This window comes from Myotis nattereri (assembly GCF_964212035.1).
Source record: "Myotis nattereri genome assembly, chromosome: 6".
NCBI classification, from domain to species: domain Eukaryota; kingdom Metazoa; phylum Chordata; class Mammalia; order Chiroptera; family Vespertilionidae; genus Myotis; species Myotis nattereri.
This window is the reverse complement of record NC_138081.1, coordinates 11,834,851-11,858,206: the sequence shown is the minus strand read 5'-3', so window position 1 is coordinate 11,858,206 and position 23,356 is coordinate 11,834,851. Positions and strand designations below refer to the sequence as shown.

At 52.2% G+C, this 23,356-nt stretch overlaps 1 protein-coding gene across 1 annotated transcript in view; it reads left to right on the top strand.

Moving 5' to 3' along the window:
• KCNK5 (potassium two pore domain channel subfamily K member 5) overlaps positions 1–2,118 on the top strand; it is a gene marked incomplete at both ends in the record, with an annotated part of 33,073 nt that extends 30,955 nt beyond the window's left edge. Inside the window, one exon of the mRNA XM_081093924.1 lies at positions 1,193–2,118. Within this exon, the coding sequence (XP_080950050.1) occupies positions 1,193–2,118 (926 nt within the window). The remainder of the gene's footprint in view (positions 1–1,192) is intronic.
• Between the last annotated feature and the right edge of the window lie 21,238 nt (positions 2,119–23,356).

Here is a 23,356-nt window from a genome sequence, read left to right as displayed (position 1 = left end):
TTGTGCCTGCGGCCTGCCCAGCATCCTGGTTCTTAATCTTCTTGACACCACGTTTAAAGCCTGCTGCCCTGCCCAGTCGACCTCAGCCTCTGCTCCAGGGGCAGGGGCAGGGGCAGGTCACCACCCTCTGCCCCATTGTAAGTGGAGACTCGAAATGCTGGCAGGGGGTGGCTGCGCGGGGGAGGAGCAGGAAAGAGGCCTGGACACTCCTCTGACCTGGCAGAGCTGGGCCTGCTGTTTTGGGAGATAAATTTAGACAAAGGCACAGTCCTGCCATGTGCAGCCGCTGGGGCCCGGCGCAGAAGCACGGGAGGGTATCGGAGCCCTTTCTCACTCCAGGAAGACACTAACCTCTGCCTCAGTGTCCTCATCTGTAAAACGGGTTAACAAAACCAAAACAGCCGGCCGGCGTGGCTCAATGGTTGTGCGTCAACCTATGAACCAGGAGGTCACAGTTCAATTTCCAGTCGGGCCACATGCCCAGGTTGCAGGCTTGATCCCCAGTAGGGGGCGTGCAGGAGGCAGCCGATGGATGATTCTCTTTCATCACTCTACCTTCCTCTCTGAGATCAATAAAAATGTATATTAAAAAAACAAAAAAAACTAATAGCGCCTACTTCCCAGGGTGGTGGAGCTAAAATGAGTTACTGTCCTCCAGCGCTAAGCGCGGGCCCGGCTCTGAGTGTGTGCCCTGGCTGTCATCACACCTGCTTGTGCCCAAGACCTGAGTGAGGTTAGCAGCACCTCAGAGCCCTCGGCCCAACCACCAGCCTCATTTCCATTAAACCAGTCCGAGCTGCCTCACTTAATTCCCATCCTAGTTTTAGCTGAACTGTAACAAATACTCCAAAAAAGTACACAACGCAGGTAGGGGTAGGGGTGGCTAACGGAAAGGCACACGTTCTGGACTGCGCCTGCCCTGTGCTGGCTCCAGCACCAGCCTCCCCGACCCGCCCTCTCCCTCCAGCCGCCCTTGCCCAGCAAACCACTCTCTTGACGGCTGGCAGTGGAGGAAGCCGTGGCTCAGGCAGACGCCTGGGGCAGGCCAGCTTCTAGCACAGGCCTCCCGCCTTTCTCACGCGTCCCCTTGTGTCCTGGCGCTGTGCCCACTCTCAGAGGCTGTGGCCTTGGGAGGGTCCCCGGGCCCCGCACACCCTCTCCTGACCCTCTGGGCTTCCTGCTCTGTCCTCAGGTGTGAACCCCAGCGCCAACTACCACGCCCTGTACCGCTACTTCGTGGAGCTGTGGATCTACCTGGGGCTGGCCTGGCTGTCCCTCTTTGTCAACTGGAAGGTGAGCATGTTCGTGGAGGTTCACAAGGCCATCAAGAAGCGGCGACGGCGGCGGAAGGAGTCCTTCGAGAGCTCCCCGCACTCCAAAAAGGCCCTGCAGATGGCGGGCGGCGCCGCCTCCAAGGACGTCAACATCTTCAGCTTCCTGTCCAAGAAGGAGGAGACCTACAACGACCTCATCAAGCAGATTGGGAAGAAGGCGATGAAGACGAGCGGGGGTGGGGAGAGGAGCCCGGGGACGGGGCCCAGAACTGGACCTGGACCTGGACCAGGACCGGGACCGGGACCGGGACTGGGACCAGGCCCGGGGCCTCAGGGGGACGGGCTGCCAGGCGTCCCCGCCTCCCTGGCACCCCTGGTGTTCTACTCCAAGAACCGGGTGCCCAGCTTGGAAGAGGTGTCTCAGACGCTACGGAGCAAAGGTCATGTGTCGCGGGCCCCCAGTGAGGAGGCTGGGGCCGGGCCCCCCGAAGGCGGCTCCCCCACCTCTGAGGTGTTCATTAACCAGCTGGACCGCATCAGCGAGGAGGGCGAGCCGTGGGACGCCCAGGACTACCACCCGCTCATCTTCCAGAACCCCAACATCACCTTCGTGAACGAGGAGACCGGCCTCTTGGACGAGGAGACGTCCAAGTCCTCGCTGGAGGACAACCTGGCCGGCGAGGAGCCGCCCCAGGAAGAGGCGGAGGCCCAGGCACCCCTGACCTTGGGCGAGTTCCCCTCCTCGGACGAGTCCACCTTCACCAGCACCGAGTCGGAGTTCTCTGTGCCTTACGAACAGCTGATGAACGAGTACAACAAGGCCGACTGCCCCAGGGGCACGTGAGGGGGGGCCGGCCCCCCACTCCACCTTTGATGGCGTCCGTTACCTTCATCCTGGGCCTTCCTGCCGAGCCTGGGACCCCTGGAACTGGGAGTGGGGGGCCAGGGGCCTTTCTCGCCTCCTTCCCCTCCAGCTAGCTGCTGCCTGCCAAGCGTGGCGCCCAGGACAGGGCCTCTGTTGGGCTGAGTGGCACCCTGGCGGTGGGAGGCGTCTGTCCTGAGCACACCTGGTTTATTCGATGGCTCGGGCACGTGTGGGCCGGCAGGACTGACCCCCAGGAGGCCTGCACTGCGTGGGCCTTCCCCCATCATGCGGTTGAGAATGTCACACGGTTCTCTGAGGGCGGGCCGAGGCCACTTGAGCTGACCAGTATTAATGAGCTTGTGTGCTCTGCACTGACCTGGCATGCATTTCGGAGAGAGGGTGGGCCCTGCCTTTGCAGGAGGTATAGCTGAGGGGTGGGGGCTGGGCGCTTCAGGCCTCTGCAGGAGCAGGGCCCTGCCTGGGGCAAGAATTTACGCCCCCCCCTCCCACCGCCCCCATCCCCCTGTCTGCCTGTCTGGCCGCTCTGCAAACTGTGGGGCAGAGACCGCCTCGGGGAGGGAACGGGAGCGAAGAGATAAACACTCCTGCTGTGGGAGCAAGTCCCATGCGGGCTGAGGTCCTAAATCTTGATGATTCACTGGGGACTGTGCCCCGCTGGGAGATCAGTCCCTGTCTCAGACGGTAGATGCGGGCTTTCTGTCTCCAGGGAAGTGGTGGGAGGAAGCGAAGGGGCAGGCCACGGCCTCTGGGGCTGGGCTCCTGGAGCTTGTGACCAGGGAGCTGCAGGAGCCAGCTCAGCTCTGCCCCCCTCCCGTCTCCCTGTGCCCAGAACAAGGACCTCGCTGCTCCCCAGGTTGCTCTTGGCTCAGCAGTGGGAATGGCCAAATATGTGAATCAAGTTCCTCCCTCCAGCGTACCTGTACGTGTGTGTGTGTGTGTGTGTGTGTGTGTGTGTGAGAGAGAGAGAGAGAGAGAGAGAGAGAGAGAGAGAGAGAGAGAGAGAAGGATGTGATGGGGGAGCTAAAGATAATGTGAAACCACGCAGACTTTCTGGTGGGGCTGGCAGGGTTCCTAGGTTCTCCATGATGGACACTCTGGGGCCGGCCCACTGCCCTGCATGGTTTGCTATTTTTTACATAAACTGCTGTTTTTATATCCCTGGCATCTGTCGTTGGCGTTAGAGCCTAAGGAGAGAGAAGTAGAAAGAGCAGGGTCCCAAGGATTGGGATGTTCAGTGTTCCCCCTCCAAGCCCCTAACTCAACTGGGCCTTCCTTGGTGACCTCCGCCAAGGTCATGAGTCGTCCCCCCACACAGGGTGGGGGGGAGGAGCACTGAGCAGAGTTGGGGAGGGCACCCGTCACGGCCGATGGATGCCGGCAGGAGGTGAGTGATCACCCTTGGCCCCAACACCCTCTCTGCCTCTCAGCCCCTTCTCTGATACTGTAGGACCACACAGGGTCAGAACCCAACATGTGAAGACAGCGATGGACACGTGTGTCCACATCCCCACTCATCCTGTAGCTGAGGGATGTGCTGGCTGGACAGTGGGGTGAGAAGGAGCGCCCTGTTTTTCTGTGAAATGTTTTAATATGTCTTCGTTCCCTCACCCCACCTTCTTGGGGTGTCACTGGCTGACCTGGAATCACACACACTGTATGTACATACCGGCAATGATGTCAGATGTAATTTATTTTAACATTTTTACAATAAAACATGCGATGGACAGTCCAGCCTGGTTTGTGCTGTGGTGGGGGAGGGGTTAGGGGTGGGGGGCAAGGTGGCGGGGGCAGTCCGGGAAGATGGGGAAGGGCTGAGGACACCCTCGGGGTCACAAGGAGACTTGGGGGGTCTGGAGGGAGAAAAAGTGAAAGGTAGGCAATGGGGAAGGACAGGCTACCTACGATGAGGCGGGCTGAGCACACCCTTGAAGGAGGTGACAGCTGGCAGGTCCGAGTGGGGACAGGGAAGGGCTCCAAGAACAGGATGGAGCCAGGGACAGGAAACTGGGGGTGATGAGACGGTCTGCCCAGCACTGTCCTACAGGCTCTGTCTCAGTTGTATGTGCATGAACTCGTTTGATCTTGCAATAGCTAGAGAGGTGGGTGTTGCATCCCCATTTTACAGACGAGGAAACAGGCCCTGAAGGTGCTTGTGCAAGATCTGGACAGGTGGGGAGCCTGGGTTCAAACCCACGCAGCTGGCACCTTCTATGACAGTTCCGGGGCTTTCTTCCCAACACCACACGGGACAGCTTCAGTTTTGAGTCTGTTGGAAAACATGAAAAGTTTTGTGATTTCAGGAGTGAGCCGCATTTTTCATGAGGTTGTAGATGTGTTTTCCAAGGATCATTGTTTAAAATACCAACAAATTCGTAACTGCTTTATATCATCCTTCCTTCTGCCCAAATCCCTCCACCTCTCCCCCCCACCCCCCTCTCTCCTTTGTAACTTCGCCGCACTAAGCACTACCTTTCTTTTGCACTTGCCCATTTCACCAAGTCCTTTGACAAATACAGCTCTGTGTGTACTTCCCTGTGGCTCAGGTTACTCAGCCCCATTCGCAGTTACGGAAGTGACTCCTGGGGCACAGCTTCACGGAATTGTGCTCACGGGTGATAAGGCCCAAACGGGGGGTTGGGGTGGAGGTGTGGTCTTGCCACGGTGGCTAAGATTAGATGGGAGCTTTCTGAGCAAAAGGTCTGGAAAAGGGAGCGACAGCAGCCGGAGCAGAGGGTGTGGCCTGGGAGGCACCCCGAGTTCCTGAGGGATCCATAGCAAAGGAGGGTCTCCTGCAGGGGGCATGGTCATGTCTCAGAGCTGTCAGGGATGGAAGGTGATTTAGGAGTCAAGGGAGAGGATCCTGGTGGGGGACTCCCTCTACTGCCTCCAGATTCATAACCCAGGTCAGTGGGATCAGGGTAAGAGGCCTGCAGGCTCATGGGTACATTGTTCAACCCCAGAGGTACATGGGGCTCTGAGGCAGACATCCCCACTCCAGCAGGCCAGCTCCCAGCAGCCTCCTGGCCCCTGGCCCTCCTTGCTACATCCCAGCAGCCTCCCTGCCCCCGTAGTGATCTGACACCCTGCTCTCCACAGTCATCACCCCATTCATTTCTTCAAAGAATGTTCACTGAGCACCTACTGTGTACCAGGCTCTGCTCTGGGCACTTGGAAAAACAAAGGTGTAAAATGGACAAAGACCCCTGCATTCGTGGAGCTTCTGGTCTGGTTCCCTTGGCTCTCACTTCTGGCCATTTTTCATGGTTTGTGCTTGGTATTTATATCCTGTCCATATTTCTCAAGGATCTTTCGATCTTCTCCATTTTGTATTTTAATCCTCACACCAGGTATTATTATTATTATTATTATTATTATTGTTATTATTATTGCAAATTCAAACTATTAAGCAGCAGCAAAACAGCTTTCTTGACTTGCATTACCATTCCTCATGCCACCTCCCAAAAGTTCCTAATCTGAGGGGGGAGACACCCTCAGAAACCACAGTCTGATGGAGGAGACAGTTCCCACCCTCTGAGTCTGCAGGCTGAGGGGGTGCAAAGCACAGAAACAGAAGCACAAGCTGTGTCCCAGCTGGGCTTCCGCCTTCCCTGTGGTCCTGGAGGAGTCACTTCGCTCCCTGCCAGGACTGATGAAGTCCTGGGTTTCACCCCCTGACTGGCGAGGACCAGTGCTGGCATCCTCAGCTCGACTGGGGGAAGCATCCCGGAGTCGGGAGGCAGTGCGGGGGCAGGAGGAGGAGGCAGAGCTTCGCCGCTGTGGGCCCCTGAAGTGTGGGCTCAGCCCTGCCAATCAGCACTCCACCCCTGAAATAATCGGTCCCCAGTTTCCAAATTCATTCACAACTGGTCCAGGAAGCTGATGCCAGTTTGGGACCTCCCAGGATGTGTTTGTGTAACAGTGAGAGTGCCTCCTCACCTCCCTGTCCCTTCTCTCCATCACGGCCACCATCCAGGCCACCATGGCCCCTCACCTGGATCCCCACACAACACAGGGCCTAGCACAGGAGTGGGCAAACTACAGCCCGCGGGCCGGATCCGGCCCGTTTGAAATGAATAAAACTAAAAAAAAAAAAAGACCGTGCCCTTTTATGTAATGATGTTTACTTTGAATTTATATTAGTTCACACAAACACTCCATCCATGCTTTTGTTCCGGCCCTCCGGTCCAGTTTAAGAACCCATTGTGGCCCTCGAGTCAAAAAGTTTGCCCACCCCTGGCCTAGCATCTAGCAGGGGGGCCCACAGATGTTTGTTGAATGAATGAATGAGCCCCGTTAGCTGGGCTCCCTTCCACCTGGCCATCGCTGCAACCAGCGGCATGCATCCTAAACTCAAACCCGACCCCTTTCCTGCTTCAGACTCCTGGGGGCTCCCATTGCTCTTTCCGGCCCACCTCTCTCCAGCCTCATCTTCCGCCCTCCTCCACCTCGTTCTGGCCACAGTGAAGTTTCTCAAATGAGCCAGGCCTCCCCAAGGCCACGCAGTTTCCTCTGCCAGGAATAAGCCCTCCCCGCTCCTGGCTAAGCCCTAAGACCTGTTGGGATTCAAGGTGGACATCAGCTCCTCTGGGAAGAGTTCCACCATTACCTGCCTCCATTCCAAATTCCGGGTTCGATGTCCCTCCCCCAGCCCAGAGCACCTCCCACAGGGAGCCTGCCGCCTCTGTGCCATTTCCTGCTCCTGTCTCCAGGCCTCACACCCCGCCCTCCGGGAGCCCAGAGAGAAAGGGACGTGGCTGGCTCACCTTCTGATCCGCACCTCTTGGCCTAGCATGGAGGGCGGCTCAGCTGTTCTGCATTTACCAAATGGAGGTGAATGAGCCTGAGGCCTGAGCTCTTGCTGGTAATTCAGTCCCTCTCTTTCCGGGGCAGAGGCCAAATCCACAGGGCTTGTTCCACGAGGGCAAGTTCCAGCAAAGCCGGGTGGATGTTGTTAAGGGGCCTTGTCGCAGGCTGCGGTGGCTTGATGAGTCACCTAATTTCGCTAAGTCACCTGAACGTGGTGGGCAGGACAGGGACACAGCACACCTGATTTCTCCACACCCCAGAAAGTACCTCTGACACACCCCTTTCGTGTTTCCCCACACCTCTCTGTCCTCACCTCTCACCATCCCAGTGGCCCCCAGTCCCCTGGGGGGCGGGATCCCCAGCCCCCGCCAGTGGCCCCTAGTCTCCATGCTTCCCTCTGGGCACCTGTGCTCAGAGTGGCCACGCACCTCAGCTCCCAGGGGCCGGCTTACAAAGCCCTTTCACATCCATTCCCAGATTACTCCACAGCCCAGGGAGCCATTTTACAGCCCTGTTAAGGGGCTTTTTTCTTTTTCTTTTAAAAAATAAATAAATATATGTTGTTGTTGTTGTTGTTGTTATTTCAGAGATGAAGGGAGGAAGAGAGAGATAGAAACATCAACGATGAGAGAGAATCATTGATCTGCTGCTTCCCGCACGCCCCACACTGGGGATCGAGCCCATAACCCACCGGGCATGTGCCCTGACCAGGAATTGAACTGTGATCTCTTGGTTCATGGGTCGATGTTCAACCACTAAGCCACGCCGGCTGGGCAAGGGGCTTTTTGCAAACAAAGAAACGGGGTGTCTTGGTTTGGTTTCTCAGGAAAGGAAGGCCTGAGACCAGAACTGGAAATGTTTGGAGGAAGTAGCAGAAGGGGGAGAGAGAGAGAAAAAGATGGGCAAAGAGCAGCAGGCAGTTAAGGGGCATTGTTGAGCTAGTCCACTGTGGGCATCTGGGCCCAGTCCTGCTGGCGGTCCCCTAAAAATCCTGCTACTATAGGACAGGACTGTCCCTCTGAGGGACAGAACCCTGCATTTACCCACCAGTTCCCACCTCACTGGTTAGGGGCGCAATCCCCTCCTTCCTCCCACCCGGGCTGCCTGTGACCGACCGTGTCGTCAATGACGACGATAGTATTTCCCACCCCACATTCTGGTCAGCAGAGTGGCCGGTCAGTCCCTCAGCTAGCGATGGAGTCTGTTCCCCGTGTGTGGCGGCCCTGGGACTGTTTGGGGCAACAGAATAATGTGCAAGTGACCGTCTGTGCATCATGACGGCCCGGCGGCTTCTGCTTTTCTGCTCTCGGAGCAGCCAGCCACATGCAGGAAACCCTTGCTGTGAAGAAGCAAACCAGCCTCTGCAGGAGCCACGGGAGAGGGGACGTGCAGCCAGGGCGCCATCCGGGATGCCGGGCCCAGCCACCCCCGCGCCACAGTCAGGCCTGGTGTCCTTCTAAGCCTCTACATTCTGTGCTGCTTTGTTAAGCAGCGAGAGAGAATGGGACACTGGCTGGGCTCGCCCTGAGCTCAGCGACCTTCTGCCGGGTTTTAGCGAAAGCTCTGAGGTGGACTAGCAGGGAGGCTCCGAGGCACTCCAGCAGGAGTCGGCAGCACGCCTGCACGCGTGGGCTGTCCACGTGGCCACACTGACGTCCGAAGAGGACCGAGGGATCGGACACGAGGGCGGACAGCATTCACTGCCCTGACACTCAAACTCTCTGAAGAGACAGAGTTGAGACCAAATGCCATCAGATCTTCTGACTCCTTCCACAAGATCCAAGTTTTTCACCTTCGAGACATCAAAATCCCTTCGACTCTGGGGTCTCAAGTCCTCTGCTGTTTAAACAGTGCTGGAGGCCTGGGGCATGCTGCCATCTAGCTACGTGCCTACATAGCCACGCCTGCCACTGACCAGGACACACTATGCCCACGATCTCATTTAATCCCCCCACGCTGAGCTCAGTGTCATGATCCCCATGGGGAAGCTGAGGCTCTGAGTGGTCATGTACCTTGCCCAAAGCCACACAGTGAGAAGCAGAGCCTGGGTGCTAACCGAGAACCCAGAGCCTGAACTAGCCCGGACTATGAGCTATCACACGAGCCTGTGCTATGGAACAGAGAGAGCTTGTGCACCCGCAGCGGCAGGGCCAAACTCTGCACACGAGAACTGCAGTGGAGAAACACTGGCTATTTCATTAGCAGTGGAACGGAAAGCTAACACTCCAAAGCCCAACCTCCCTGATGGGGAGGAGGCTACAGTTGTGTAGGGCAACGGCACAACACCGTGGGTTGGGGTTCAGGTGGTGCTGGGAGCTGACTGGTCGGAGGTGAGGTGAGGGTGTGGATCTTGCTTCAGGTCTGGAGGACAGCTCTGAGGGCTCTTGGGGTCTCTCGGTCCGGTCTCATGGGAGAGCAGCCAGGGGGTCATTCGACCTTGGGGCTCAGAACTAAAACATAACTTAGGTCAAGACGTTATCTGTTGCCCGGCCACTGCAGTTGAGTGGATTGAGGGTCATCCCATGGGCTAAGAGGTCCTGCGTTCAATTCCCAGCCAGGGCACATGCCCAGGTTGCAGGCTAGATCCCCAGTAGGGGCATGCAAGAGGAAGCTGACTGATGTTTCTCTCTCTCTCATTGGTGTTTCTCTCTCCCTCTCTCTTTATCTAAAAACCAATAAAAACATATTTAAGAAGATGTTCTCTTTCACCTGCCCGAGGTCCTGACATTGTGGCCATTAGTCAGGTCCGGGCTACGATCTTCTGCTGCCTCAGGAATTGCTAATTATCCCGGGGAAAGGCTAGGTCTCTGAGGGGTATATGTATTTACATATTTATATAGAGATGATTTCTAGAGCTAGGATTTCAAGCTAAGTTTAATTACAGTCTTAAGGACCCCGGGCTTCACCTGCCGGAGCGAGGCTCTCCTGCTCCAGGGCGCAGGCACCACCTGAGCTTTCTGTGTGACTTTGGCCTCGGTCCAGCCACTCCTCATCTGGAAGACCAGTGAGGTGAACCAATCGCCGGATCCCAGCCCTGCGGTGACTACCCACGAATCAGCGGGGGATTCCTGGGCACCACCTCCGAAATTCTGATTCAACAGGTCTGGAGAAAAGCCAGAAACTCCCAGGTTCCGGGGAATACCTGGCTGGGGATCTTGGAACCCGGGTCCCCATGTTTACCTCCAGTTACAGTAAACTTCCTCCTCTTTCGTTCATTCCTTCACTTGACCCCTGGCCAGCGGAGCTGCTCTGTGTGGTGCTGATGTCACACCCTATTCAGGGCAAATGGCCTGTATTTGAGGAGTGTCTCTCAGGTTGCCCAGAACACCTGACGTTGGTGACTGAGGAGGAAGAAACATGAAGAACAATTACCAATGAGGCGGTCAGGCCTTCACCTCTGTCTCTCCACTCGCCGGGCTCCCACCCTCAGCAGCTCACTCCAGCGAGATGGTTCCGACCTGTGGTTTGGAGCCCGTTCGGACCAGCTCAGGAGAGCCAGCGATTCAAGTTTCAGAAATTGTGCAAGCTGGTTGCATTAAAAATTAAATCGTATAAACATACAATTAAATTGCATTAAGCACAAAGGTGGTAAATACTCAAAACTCATCATTTCCTAATTATTCTATATGTTACTATTTCCCGTGCCTTTGAGGACATTATACCTGTTGTAGGCCTACGGTGGAAATATTACACGATGGAATGCTACTACTGCGCCTCTCCCCCTAACTTCACATTCGGGGACATCATGTTGGTAGCTTAACATCAGCCATGACGGCAGCATTTACACCACAGAAATGGTGAGCACTCGAGTTAGGCTTCTCTCCTCCCCCGAGAGCCAGATGCTAAACATGGGCCAGAACGTCACCGCACTGGCCTTCCAGACTGGCTGTGGGGCCTGAGTGGGTAGGGCAGCGAGGTCTGCCCACCTTGGAAAGGAGACACAGTGTCTGGGTTTCAGGGGGAATGTATTTAATGAAGTTTTTACTTGCAAACTCTCTTGAGCCCCTCAGGTCAGTGTTGACTTGGGGTGAGGATTCAAGGCCCGTGGGAGCTGCCTGTGAGGGGAATAAGTGTGCAGGTTACACGGGTACCTGCTCACGTGTGTCCATGCAAGCTCTTGGGTCGTTCTCCAAAGTGGAGGCAGAGGGGGACCGCAGGCTTGTGTAGAAGGCATTTCTGCCTTCAGCTGGAGTTCTCGGGCCTCACAAAGCCTCGTCCACTCTGCCCACCCGCACTGTGGCTTCAGCTAGGCCCCCACCCCCTGGGTGCTCTTACAACCAAAGGGGAGACCTCTCGGCAAACACAGTCTGGAAACCGGATCAGGGCGATTGGGTGGGTTGGGAATCCAGACTAAGGCTGCAAGGATCAAATTTCTGAGCAAAACACCTGCTGACACACAGGCTCCTATGCCTGACATGAGTCAACACCGGAGGGAGTCTAAGGCCTTCCAGAATTTCCCCACCCCCAGCGCAGGGGAGGAGGCGACTCCACACGGACGCCCATCCCTGGCCCGAGCCAGAAGTGATGCTGGAGAGGCAGGATCCCTCAGCCCCACCTCAGCATCCTCCCCGAAGCTGTCTGCAGTGAGTCGGCCACAGTAAGGCCCTCCCCTTAGGGCAGCCATTGTCCTGCATTGTCCTGTCTGGGCTTGAGAGCCACTGGTCATGCTGATCTCTAGCAAACACAACTTTTTATTGACCGCTTGCTGTGACAGGCTCTGTGCTGGGCGCTTTACAAGGGGACTCGGGGCGAAGTGTTTCTCTGTTCATTTTCTTCCATTCTCATCCTCTCTGTGTGTTCATAGCAGAAGGTGGAAGAAGAGGTCACGTGGGGTTTGCTCTGGGGATCCTTAATGACCCACACAGAACTGCAGTGTTAGTGCAGGTTCTCCAAGAAGCAGATGAAAAGCAGCCAGAAAAGATTGTATTAGGGGAAGCAGCTGGGAGAGGTTGGGAGCGCCATTTGACCGCGATGCAAGTCCGATCCTGGGTGATGGGGCAGGTAGGTGTGTGCGTGTGTGAATGTGAGCAGCATTAGGCCAGAGAGAGAGGGAGAGGGACCGAGGGAAACAGAGGTTCAGAAAGACAGAGAAAGAGAAGAATAAACACCAGAGAAGACACCTTACTGGCCCCTGGCCTCTCTCTCCAAGGAGGTGCTGGTCTCACCTTGGATTTCCTTGAGGTAACCTGCTGAATCCTGGCCACAAACTCTGCTTTCCTTGAGCTAAAATGGTCCCTGATTCTTACCATGGAAAGAGCCCTCACAGTAGCACCCCCAATTCTCAACCCCAAGACATTAGTTAATGAGGAGTCATTACTTCGTGCCCCTCGACTGGCTGACTGGGTTCTACCCTGACCTAGAAAGACCTTCTTAGCAGCCCCCATCCCACCCCCTCAAGGTTTGCCCTGCTCTTCTCTACCTGGCAGGCAACTTTCCATTAGTGGCTGCTGGCTTGTTCTCTAGATGGTTCATGGGTGTCTGCCCCGTCTCCCCAGTGAGCAGGTGGGGTAACTGTGCTTGGGCTGCCTCACATTCCGGCGCAGCCCTCTCACAGCTAAAAACCTGGGCAAGTCACTTAGCCTGTCTGGCCCTGTCTCTTCGTAGGAAAAGTAAGGACCATACGTACCTGAAAGGTTAGCACGTCAGGTGCACGGCATCACTCCGTGTAACTAACTATTCATAGGAATAACGGGTACATTATTGTCATTCTTTTCATGCTAGGAAACGCTTAGCAATGACTCACTGACGTTCCAGGGATGTGAACTGTGACTGGATGGCGGTTTTTTTCCATGACAACTGTCAGACTGACAATTTGGGGCCCTCCCTCTACTGCCCCCTCGGAAAAACATTAGGTATCGATATACCTGGGATTTACCTGAGATTAGGCCAATTCTTTACATTCACTGGTGCTTTCCAGTCCTTTGTCTACCCTAATCCTCCCAACCACCTAGTGAAAGGAGAAATATGGTTCCTGTTTCCGTGTGAAAACCTGGCGAGCTGAGTGACTTGCCAGGTTCATGGGAGGATTCCATGCCAACTTCAGATCCCCAAGATCTCATCCCACGTCCGGGCCCCACAGGAGTCAGCCATTCCAGGAAACCCAGCTTGGCTCATCTCCAAAGATCCCTCCTAACTGGCAGGACACCCTCCTTCCAGGGTCTTTCTGAGCTCCCTGGTACCCCAAAACCTACCTCCCAACATGGAGCCAACTGTTACAGCTGCAGGGAACTTATTCCTTCCAGGAGAATCTATTGAGCACTTTTCATAAGGCAAGTACAGGTTAGCCATTGAATATTAGTGATAATCTAATATGGCTGCAGATTAGACTCACTGGGGCATTTTCGGAGTGTGCCACCCAGATCCTAAAGCAACCAATGAAATTAGAATCTCAGCAGAAAGGGGGTGGGAGAGGGGAGGGAGGCCAGTTACCAGAATGCTGGTTAGAAACTCCCTAGATGATTTGATGTTCTCTTAGGGTTGAGAGCCTCCAAGCTAGTTGAAAACATAGCTCCCCTCATGCTACCGAGGAAGAAGCTGAGGCCTGTGGGGGGGCAGTGCCTTGTGCAAAGTCACACATCTGAGCCTGGTTCTTCCACCTTGAAGCTTCCAGTGCCCTTTCTGAAGATACTTGCTGAATATCTGCTGAAAGCGCCCACGGGTGAATGTGGAGTGGGAGCGAGGGAAAGGTGGTGATGTAGGAGAGGCGTTTCAGATGCTTTCCCTACCCACAGTCCTTCCTGGAGATGGAACAGCCTTCCTAGGTACCCGTTGGACCATGTGACCCACCTTGGCAAAACTGATTGGACCAGAAGAGGAAACCTGAACTTCGACGGACCAATGAGATGAGATGCTAAAAGGCATTTAAATTAAGCTATTGAGAGAGTGGGCCGGTAAGCTGTGGGGAGCTGAGCCTGGAGGGCAGGGAAGTGTGGGAGTGGTGGCAGGCATTTGGGATCATGTGTGAGGCAGTGAGTAGGGAGTGGAAGAAGGTGTGCAGAGAGAAGTAGGAGGATAAAGCAGATACATAGCGAGAGAGTCAGTGACAAGGGACTAGTCAGGCTCTGATGCCCCTGGAAGCTGTATCCTTACATTAACCCTCACCTTTTATAACTAGTGGGTTCCTTGACACCCAAAAGGCCTTGGCCATGGGAACAGCCCATGCAAAAGCCTATATCCACCAAAGACCTTAATGTGTCCCTCACTTTGCCCCTGACCCCCAACAGTGTCCCACTGAAGAACTGAGCTTCCTGTCATGCAAAGTGCTCTGGCGAAGGGTCGCTGTCTACCTCCTGGAGACGTTGGCAAGTGGATCTCATAGGTCCTGCTCAACCACATGATTCTGAATTCCCACAATGGGCAGGCAGACGGGTATTTTAAGATTGTTTTTTTTCTCCTTCTCAGCGCGCAGTGCCCCATGTTTGACACCTGGTCCCTGGCAAGGAAGCCTGTACCCCTGGGGATGGGAGTGGGGCGCACAGTAAACAAAGAACACAAGAAAGTTCCTCTGTCCCACCCCACACATCAACACACACATCCCCACGTGGAAGAATGGCAGGGGTGCAGGAACAATGGGAACCTATGAGTCATGGGGTAGGCAGGATAAGCTTTCTCCAAAAAAGCTCCCTCTAGCCTTGTCCGGAGGAGCTTACGTAGGCCGCTGACAGGCAGTGACACTTGAAATGACTCTCAGTTCTGGGCAATCACTTGCCCTGACCTGGATGACCTGGGTTTTCTTTTTATCTTTTACTCAACTTTTATTTTTAGCAAAGTGATAGATACATAAATACTTTTTAAAAGTCAAATGATACTACACATACGGTAACGGAAAACAGTACTTGTCCGCCTCAGCCTTCCCCATCACCAACCCCCAGAGGCAACTTCTTTCAGACTTTCCAACTGTTTCTTCTTACCTTTTCCTCCACTTCTCTAAATAAGATATCTATTTTTATCCCATTATTATTTTTATCTTAGTTTAGTTAGTTAGTATAGATTATCTTCCTCCTACAAAATATGAGGACTGGCTCTATTCCACCCGCAACCCACATACTTCTTTTTCTATCCTCCCAATATAGTTAGACCTCAATTTATGGTTAGATTTCAATTTGGTGTTTATATCAAATATGACTGAGTAAATATCACATGATGTAGTTGGGTTACACTTTCTTGCTGGCATGAGATTTTGTTTTCCATGTTTTATATTTGCTTAGTTTTGTGCGTGTTTGTCACTAATTCTCAAACTCCCTGCTACGATTGTAAAACTCCTCTTGGAGACGTAATCGATCAGTCCCGTTTGTCTTTCCTTGGAGAATTTGATTTTGCTGCTTCTGGCTGGATGGCTACTCTCAAGGCCTGCTACCTAGCTAGTATCCTAAAGTGTCCCTTCACCATTCATTTTGGGAATTCCCTTTGCCTTTTTCCTACATTGGAGTCCCTGATTTTTCAGTCCAATGCCTTCTGTCTTTCTTCATTTACTTCTTTGTTTGATGGAGCATTTCCTCCAATATCTTTCTGATAAATGATGCAAGGGAAGTAAAATGTTTGAGACCCTGTATATCTAAAAATGTCTTTTTTTTTTTTAACCTTCAAGCTTGATTGATAGTTTGGCTGGGTATCTAATTCTAGATTGGAAATGCTTTACTTCAGAATTTTGAGCATTTTTTCCCCTTTGTCTTCCAGCTTCCTGTGTGGTTATGGAAAAGTTCAGTGATATTCTGATTTTGGGGCCTTTCTATGTGACCTGCTCCTCTCTTTCTCTTTCTTTCCCTCTCTCTCTGGAAACTTTTTACAATCTCTTTCTTTCCCAGTGCATTGGTTAGTGTAATTTTTTATTCAGAGCTCTTCAATCTACAAGCTCATGACCTTTAGCTTCCTATATGTGCTTATTGTGTTCTATCTTATTGAGCTGCACCTCCTGGACTGGTTCTCTGATTTCCTAAAATTTTGACTTCTTATCCTACTTTCAAGAGAATTTTCTAAACTATCTTTCAACTTTCCTATTGTTCAAAAAAATTCTCTACTTTTTTATCTTTATTTTATTTCTTTTTCTTTCTAGTTTTTATTAAGAAAATAGCAAATATACAGAGAAGTTGAAAATAAAATAGTATACTTAACATTCTTTCCCCACCATCTAAGTCAGTGCTGTTCACTAAAAGTAGAATGTGACCCACAATGTAATTTTAAGCTTTCTAGCAATCACATCAAAAAGTTAAAAAGAAACAGGTGAAATTAACTTTCATATTTTACTTATTTCAAAATATAATTTCTATATTCAATCAACATAAAAATTAATAAAATATTTTATATTTCTTTTTTTTTACTGTTGTTGAAATCCACTGTGTATTTTATATTCATAGCATGTCTCAATTCAGGTGGTTTAAAGTGAATAGTAGTCACAAATGACTAGTAGCCACTGTATGAGATTGTGCAGAACCAGATTGAACAATGTCATTATATATCTATCTATTAACTGCCTGTATATTTTGGCAGAATCATTTGAAAGAAATCCATAGGCTACATTATACTTGATTTTGGAATACAGTAGCCTGCAGATCCTAAAATTAAGGACACTCTGCTACATAATCACACCACCACTATCAGACCTAGAAAAAAATTACAATAATTCCCTAATATCTTTACTATCCTGTCCATACTCAAATTGTCTCAATTGTATCCAAATTTTCTTTTATAGCTGGTCTATTTGAATCAGGATACTATTTAGTTTCATTTGGTTGTTAGGTCTCCTTAGTCTTTTTAAAATCTATAATAGTTTTCCTATCTCTTTTTATTTTTATTTATTTTAAAATGTATTTTTATTGATTTCAGAGAGAAAGGGAGAGGGCGAGAGAGATAGAAACATCAATGATGAGAGAGAATCATTGATTGGCTGCCTCCTGCATGCCCCCTACTGGGGATCGAGCCCACAACCCAGGCATGTGCCCTTGACTGGAATCGAATCTGGGACCCTTCAGTCTGCAGGCTGATGCTCTATCCACTGAGCAGAACCAGCTAGGCGGGCCTGTCTCTTTTTAAAAATCTTTATTGTTGAGCCCTGGCTGGTTCATCTCACAGGAGGCCTTGGGGATATCCCTCCTGATTAAAAAGCACCGCACGTAGGTGCCAGGCCGGCTCGTTCTGTGCCTCCACCCCTCCTGCCACTCTCCACATGCTTTCTTTTTGACTCCTCTAGTTGTAAGACTTCCATTCGGCCAGATTTCAGGTGGTTCTGAATGATGGTTGTTCTGTATTTTAGTTGTAATTTTGATGTGGTTGTGGGTGAGTACCGGTGTTTACCTAAGCCACTATCTTGGTTCTCCATTTTCCTATATTTTTATTTCTCCTACAACATTAGTACGTTATGGGTCTTGGTAAGCTGTCTTGTAGAATATTCTACATTCTGGATTTGCTAGTTGCTTCCTCATGATGTCCTTTAATTCATTCTACTCCCTGTATTTACTGAGGCTGGAAGTTAGATCATGGGTTCATTCAGGTTAAATATTTTTTGCAAGATTACTATATAGGTTGTTGTGTTTTTAATTTTCGAGAACTATTTCTCATTCTGTGAATATTAGTTTTCATAGCATCCTATTCTTGTTTCAAAGGTTGTGGTATTTTTCTTCTTTCTGAGAATATTAATTATTTCAAAGAAACGTAAAGAATTTTGCTTCCTGCATCATCTCCGAATTAAGTTTTTTGTTGTTGGTTTTGTATTTTTGTTTGTTTGATTTTTTGGCTTATTTTGGTTTCTCTTTTTCATAGGGGTGCCTCTCTTCCAATGCCCAGTAATGCTCAGTTGTCTATTCATATTTAAGACCGAGGCTCTGGTTATATGAGCAGGGCTTGTGCCTACTGGACTTGGTGGCAAGCCAACTTTTTAAATTGAGAAACCCCTAAATGTCAGTCTTTGTAGGACCGTTCCTTTTTTTAATCCTCATCTGAGGATATTTTTCCATTGATTTTTAGGGAGAGTGGAAGAGAGAGGGAAAGACAGAGAGAAATATCGATGTGAGAGAAACACATCGATTGGTTGCCTCCTGCAGGAGCCCCTACCAGGGCCCAGGCTGGGGAGGAGCCTGCATCCGAGTTACATGCCCTTAACCAGAATCGAACCCGGGACCCTACAATCTGCAGGCCGATGCTCTATCCACTGAGCCAAAAACCAGCTAGGACAGGACTGTTCTTTTTTTTTTAAATGTGTGTTTTTGTGTTTTTTAAAATTAATTTCAGGGAAGAAGGGAGAGGGAGAAATAGAGACATCTATGATGACAGAGAATCATTGATTGCTGCCTCCTGCACGCCCCTTGCAATCCAGGCATGTGCCCTGATTTGGAATTGAACCGTGACCTCCTGGTTCATAGGTCAATGCTCAACCACTGAGCAACACCAGCTGGGTTGTAGGATTGTTCTTTTGGGCCAGTTTCCCTGGAGAGAATCCTAAGAATTTGCTGGGGGATATAAACCTGTTTTCAATGTTCTGATGCCCAGTGTGGAAGAGCACAGGGAAACATCATTTGGTTCAGACTTGCACTTAGTTCCCTGTCTCAGCTGTGTTAACCCCTCCGCTGCTAAGCCAGTCCATTTTCTGCTAAGGTGGCGAAAGCAAACCGGTTAGGGCAGGATGTTCTTTTTTTTTTAATATATTTTATTGATTTCTTACAGAGAGGAAGAGAGAGGAATAGAGAGTTAGAAACATCGATGAGAGAGAAACATCGATCAGCTGCCTCCTGCACACTCCCTACTGGGTATGTGCCTGCAACCAAGGTACATGCCCTTGACCGGAATCGAACCTGGGACTCTTGAGTCCGCAGGCCAATGCTCTGTCCATTGAGCCAAACCGGTTAGGGCAGGATGTTCTTTTTTTAAAAAAATATTTTTTTATTAATTTCAGGGAAGAAGGGAGAGGGAGAGATAGAAACTTCAATGATGACAGAGAATCATTGATTGTAAGAAGTGGGGGAAGACCTGGGCGATGGCTGCCTTTACCCACCTCCAACCAGTCCTCCTCAGCCCCACCCTGCACCCCCCTTTTCAAAGGGGCCTGGCCTTTCTAAGTGCAGCAACAGCCCAAAGCAACCTGCTTCTTCTTGCTGTCTGCTCAGCCTCCCACCCCTCCCCCACCCTCTCTAGGCAGTAAAGGTGCCGCTTCTGCCAAACTACGTAACCATCCACTCCTTAACAGCTTCCAGAATTTTGCTGACTATTCTACAACTTATCTCTTCTTGTCCTTGTGGGCTATGCCTTATCACGGTCATCTCAGTGGGGGTTTAGGAGAGAAAAGATAAAAATGGTCAGTGCCCCGTGCCTTGTCTTCAGCAATGACCCATTCTCTGGAGATGAAAATTGAGGCTTAGAGAAAGTGTGGGGAGGTCCCACATTCAAATTCCCACCTCACTGAGAGCTTCCTGGCCAGAGACCGGGGAGGAGCTTGACCCCTGAAAATTCTGCTCTGCGGCCTGGCTTCTTGGGTGTGGGGTGCCAGGACCTCCATGTTGACCACACGCTGGAGTTCTGAGATGGTCGCTGTGCTCCACGCCAGCTCCTGTGCAGTCCCCTTATAGCTGCAGACTCCAGCACTATCGTTGGGGCCTAACTGCCTGCCTGCCTGCCCCGGCTGCCCAGGGCCTGGCCTTCACACTGTCTCTGAACCTGCTTCTCTCTTTTTATTTATTTTCTCTTTTATCTCATTTTCTCTCAGTATTTCTCCTTCCTTCTTTTCTCTCTTTCCATCTGTTTCTCTGGGCTCCCCCCTCCACCCCCCATTCTCTCTCACTCTTTTCCTCTCTCCCTCTCTACCCATCCCTATATTCCTCCTTGGGTAAATCAGGACATTTTCAATCTACACCAGTGGTTTTCAACCAGGGTTGACTGCCCCCCTCTCCCAGGAAACACCTGGCAACTGGGCGGGGGTAAGGGGGGGGTGGTGTTGGGGCTACTGATACCTATTGGGTAGAGGCCAGGGATGCTGCTAAACATCCTACAACGCACAGGACAGTCCCCTCGATCTGACCCCAAATGCCAATGGTGCCGAGGTTGAGAAGCCCTCATCTCCTGCTATCCCCACTCCACACACACAGTCTCTGTCCGAGAAAATAAGAGTGGAAGGCAGAGGCCCAGGGAGGGAGCCATTGCCAGCAGCTGGCTGGGGTGAGGAGCCCAGACCGTGGGCGGGATGCAGCCCCCGGAGTCTGCTGGTGTTGGTTTTGGCCTTCTCAGGGTCAGACAATCTGGTGGGAAAGGACTCCTCAGCCGCTCCAACTGCTGCTGCCAGCTGTTTACCTGGCTGTGGACCACCCCTGGTCTTGGCTCAGGAGCAGGTAATGAAAACACCGCTTGCCCACTGCCCACTGCCCACGCAGACTGGCCCCTCCCGCCAAAGTGAGGGCAGAAGGAGTACCTGTGACAAGTAGTGTGAGGAGTGGAAACCTAGCTCTTTCCCAGTCTGTCCTACTAGCCTTCCAGAAACTCTCCCAGAACTCAGCATGGGACATGATGGGGCCCAGGCAAGGGCCGGCTCGCCTTCCATGACTGTAACCCTACACTACCAAAGCCTCCACAGGCTGCGTTGACTTCCTGAAGCCGATGAGAATAGGGGTGAATTGTGGGGCAGAATGGAGCCCAACCCTGATGAACTCACTGAAGCAGGCCAAGAGTTCAAGGCCAAGAGGAGAATCCTGGAGAGACCTGGCTGGGTGCCCTGGCTCCAACTCTACCTTCAGACTATGAATCATTCCCTGTGGTCCCCCAATATTCACTCTCCCATTTCTTACATAGCAATAGACTTTTTAGCTGGGCACATGGCAGCCCAGCAAAAGACTACACAGATGCCAGATTCTCTTGCAGCTAGCAGTGGCCACATGACTGAGTTCGGGTCAATGATATAGGAACAGCAGTGATAGGTAGAACAAATATTTTGATCATGTCTTTAAAGGGAAGGAGGGTAAAATGTGATGGCAGGAGCTGGAGCATCCCTTTTGGACCATGTGAAGATGTGTGTTGAGTGTGGCAGAGCAACAAGGGGCAAGATGCCTGGCTCTCCACACACTAACTCTGCACCTCCTACTCAGAGAGAGAAACGAAAGTGTTTCTTGTTTAAGCAAGATATTTGGATGCTTCTCTCTCTTTTCTTTTTTATATCTTCACCCGAGGATATTTTTCCCCATTTATTTTTAGAGAGAGTGGAAGGGGGAGAGACAGAAAGAGAAACATCAGTGTGAGAGAGACACATCAATTGGTTGCCTCTCGCACACACCCCAACCAGGGCTGGGGATCGAGTCTGCAATCAAGGTACACACTCTTGACCAAAATGGAACCCAGGACCCTTCAGTCCAAGTGCCGATGATCTATCCACTGAGCCAAACCGGCTAGGGCAGGGGGCTTCTTTTGAATAGCAGCCTAACATGTGTCCTAAGTAAAATAGTCTTCATGAGCTACGCCCAGCCTAGGCAAAGTATGATCACTCCTTGCACTCCCAACGCTTCTCAGATAACAAACTCATGATCCAAGATCACATTTACAGTTAATTCACGACCAACCTGAGGCTTGAAGCCAGGTGCAAACCATTGGCCTGGATGAAGCCCAAGGTTCTTTCCATTTCTCACGTCCTAGGATTCTCTGGAACTTCACCAAGGGTGTGGCCAGTACCTGGAACTCCGACTAACTGGAGACTTTTGTCTCAGTCTCATCTGATACAGTGGGCGTCCCACCCTCTGGCCTCCAGCCACTGATCTCTAGTCCTCAAACCAGCCACGCTCCATCCAACCGCAGGGCCTCGGCTTGTGCTGCATCCTCTGCCTGGAATACGCTTCTCTTGCCTTTCACCAAGGTGACCTTCCCAAGTGCAGCTCAGGCTGCCTTCGTCAGGGAGGTCTGGTCTGTCGGTCCCACTGGCCCGAGAGCTCCCAGAGGGCAGGGACCATGCCTTGTGTCGGTTTTTGCTTATTATTGTCTCCTGATGCCTAGTAGGTGCCATGATAAACAACTGTAAAATGAAAGGATGAATCCGTATGAGAGACCAGAGGTGTGGCCTCACCTAGAGGCTGGGAAGTGTCTTCCAGGCTCAGGAGTGGAGTCTACCAGGAGTGATGCCATCATCCATGCCTCACCCCCCAGGAAACCCCCGTCCAGGGTCCAGGAAGCGTCCAGAGAAGCACCTCCAGAACTTGAATGTGCAACTGGACCAGCAGGTCTGGGTTGGCCTGAAGAGTCTGCTTTTCTAAGAAGCCTGAGGTCAGGCTGCTGTCTATGACGCTGCGTCTCCAGGCCCTCGGGGCCCCGGACGCCCTCCAGGAGCCCATCTGTCCAGGAGTCCATCTGCCATGGTCCACTCTCTTGCTCGGTCTGCATGGGAGCCAGAGCCTGGCTCCTGAGTCCCGGGAGGCAGGCCCTTTGTCCTTTCAGCCTCCAGGACGGCATCCAAGATCAAGGCCCAGTCTGTTCAGCCCAGCTGTGCCACCCCACAACCCTGGCAAGCGCACCCTGCATGCCCGGTCCCTGCCGCCAGCTACCACCTCCCTCCCTCCCTCTTGAGGCCAATTCTCCGTCTTGGCCTTGGCAGCGGCTGGGACACCCCTGGACCAGGGCCATCCCTTTAACTCTGTGTTTTGCCAGGATTAATTAATTGACTTTAAAACACAAAGACTAGTGTGTGTGTGTGTGTGTGTGTGTGTGTGTGTGTTTAGGAAGATTTTATATCAGAAAAGTGAACACAGCCTCGTCCACAAGGGTCCCCCCTTGTATGGAGTATGTGTGTGTGTGTGTCTGTCTGTGGGCCCTTTGGTGTTGATGTCTGGGGTGTAGGCCTGGGCCGCTGACCCTGGGGCAGCTCTGAGTGTGTGTGGTGTTGGGTGGAGAAGGAAGGAAGGGTTGGGCACCAGCAGCTTCATCCCTGAGCCTCTCCTCTCATCTTCACTGAATAAACATCTTGTTTGTGCACCAGACAGTAGCCGGAGGCCACACACTCCTCCTGCTGCCCCCCAGGGCTCAGGACTGGCTGAACCATACCCCCGCGTGGGAGATGCCAAGGCCAGAGGCACATGGCAAGCCTGCTAATGGGACCAGGCGGTGCCCAGGCCACATGCCCCTTCCTTACTCAGTGGCTCAGAACACAGCTCCTCCCTGCACCACCCCCCACTGGCTGGCGCCGCCTGGGAGCACAATGGAGCCGCTTCAGAGCAAGATCTCATCCCCGACACCGTCTTCCCAGGAGTTCCCAGCCTCCGGTGGGGGGAAGGCTCTGGGCGCTGTGTACCTGGAAACTCAAGCTCCAGAGCCCCGCCTTCTGTGCCAGGGCCTGCTGTGCCCAGGTGGAGGGCAGGGGACCTGGCCGCCTCACAATCTAACCCCCCCTCCCTTCACCTGGTGGAGGCAAGGGCACCTTCAAACGGAAAGTGGGCTC